The following is a 1,949-nucleotide window of genomic DNA, read 5'->3' on the forward strand; positions in this document are numbered from 1 at the left end:
AGAATAGGATTACCTTAAACTCTGTCGCGAGTTGCACAAGTGATGCAGCGCAGGTAAAAGTCCATTTTTACCCTTCTGCATTTTTGACCCGCTTTAATCGCCTTATCCACTCGGGAGAGCAAAACAAACTTCGGCCAAAGTCACTTGTTTCCTGGGGTCGAGAGATAGAGATAAAATAGCTGAAAAAAGTCAAAGTTTGTGCAAAGTGGATTTTTACCTGCTGCTATTGTCGTCTGTTTTTAGCAAGAAAGAGATAAAGGAATAAAAAGTGCATCACTGTCAGCACTTACCTTTCCCAATACCACTTGCTGTGGCACAAATTGGTCCCTAATTGAAAATAGTTGTAAACCATTCTTAGAACTCTTAACACTGCGGATGCTCTAGAAAAGGTGAGATAATCGAAAGAATGTATTCTTTCTATTTGTGTTTTTTTTTTGTTTTGCACTATAAGAATCGTTTTCACTCCGGCCTGCCAGTTCAGTCAATTTGCGATAGTTTTGCAGTCAACACGTGCCCGAAACAATGTGTCAAAAAGTACTCCTAAGCCTACTGTGTTGCTATGTTCTGGTGGCCTTGGGTGAACCACAGCAAGCGACGCCAACGACCACCGCCCGGCCGGCCCTAGAGAATCCTGCCTACGATCCAACCATGTACCAGCAGTTCGTTCCACAAGACGCCGTCCAAAAGTACGTTCAGGCTTACAACGGTCACAACTACCAGAACTCGCAAGGATTTGTCCCGTACGAGCCAACGGCGTACGCCGCCATCCCATCGCAGCCCTTTCAGGCGTATCTGATTCCGGCCACTTCGACGGAGAAGCCCACCCTCATGGGCTCGTTCCGCACGGTAATGCCCGCGGCTCGCACGGTGGTGTCCTTCTTCGGGCACATTCTGTCGTTTCTGTTCGGCTCGGTTGGGGCCGTCGCGTTGGGAACGCTGATGACGTCGGTGCTGTGCTTCGTGACGCCGTTCTGTACGCTTTCGTTCCGCAGCGCCAAAGGATTGGACGTGGGCCTCGTTGGCGAGACGACGAAGGAAGTGATTTCGGTGCTGGGTGAGCAGGTCACTGCCGACCGGGTGAAACGGGCCGCGGAATTCGTCAAGGTGGCCATTGATAAGTTTCAGCATTTGAACAAACAGGTGCGGGAGGCGACCGAACGGAAGGCTGGGGCTTCCGTGGAATGATGTGTTTGTTGGTTTTTAGGAAATAGGTTGTAATAAAATTGATTTAATCATAAAAATGGCTTATGGGTTGTCGGAATGAACGAAAGAAAATCAAATATGGTAACTCTTGGAAATAGCGACGTAACAGTGAAGTGATTCGTTATAGCGACTATCTCTTTGGTAAGAATGACTGCAAACAGCATATTTTTAACAAGCTTTATTCTTTCGCGAAGGACTTGTTTTATGGGCATCTCAAAGGAAAAATATAGAACTATCTAAAATTATTTCTTCAAATTGAGTAACAAAAAAAAATACGAAAATATTGCTCATCGAGCTCTCACCTCTTGCATGTCCAAAGACATTATCTATCAAAAAATTTCAGTCGAGGTGATGATGTTTTCAAATATAAAACAAAATATCGAAATCCATCGGTCAGTAGATACGGAAATTGGGGACACACATTACGGATTAGACAACTACCAATTTTCAAGGCTTAGTTTAACAAAATCGAGTAATTATTCGGATATACATATACAATTTCCTTCCAAAATTAGTACTATGATCATGAATATAAATCGCTTTGTTATCCAAATCAATTTATTGTTGGTTTGTTTAGTATTGATTATTAAGTCTGTTACAAACTGGGAAACATATTTTTTATTGAAAATCAAAATATGACAAGAACATATAAAAAAAAATTATATTTCATTTTTCCTCGTCCAAGTAAATCATCCTTATGCGATCCTACATTCTGTCATTTGATATATTCATTGTCAGCTTGTAGA

General features: G+C 42.4%; 1 protein-coding gene across 1 annotated transcript; it reads left to right on the forward strand.

Annotated features, from left to right (window-relative positions):
• Positions 1-476: 476 nt before the first annotated feature.
• LOC134221682 (uncharacterized) lies at positions 477-1,241 on the forward strand. The gene has a single exon (XM_062700871.1). The coding sequence runs from the start codon at positions 523-525 to the stop codon at positions 1,183-1,185; it is 663 nt and encodes a 220-aa protein (XP_062556855.1). The 5' UTR covers positions 477-522; the 3' UTR covers positions 1,186-1,241.
• Positions 1,242-1,949: the final 708 nt, after the last annotated feature.

This window comes from Armigeres subalbatus, chromosome 1, assembly GCF_024139115.2.
Source record: "Armigeres subalbatus isolate Guangzhou_Male chromosome 1, GZ_Asu_2, whole genome shotgun sequence".
Classification (NCBI taxonomy): Eukaryota; Metazoa; Arthropoda; class Insecta; order Diptera; family Culicidae; genus Armigeres; species Armigeres subalbatus.

Bases quoted from the DNA above. Each gene is read 5' to 3' on its own strand.
- LOC134221682 (XM_062700871.1), top strand. From the start codon at position 523: ATGTGTCAAAAAGTACTCCTAAGCCTACTGTGTTGCTATGTTCTGGTG.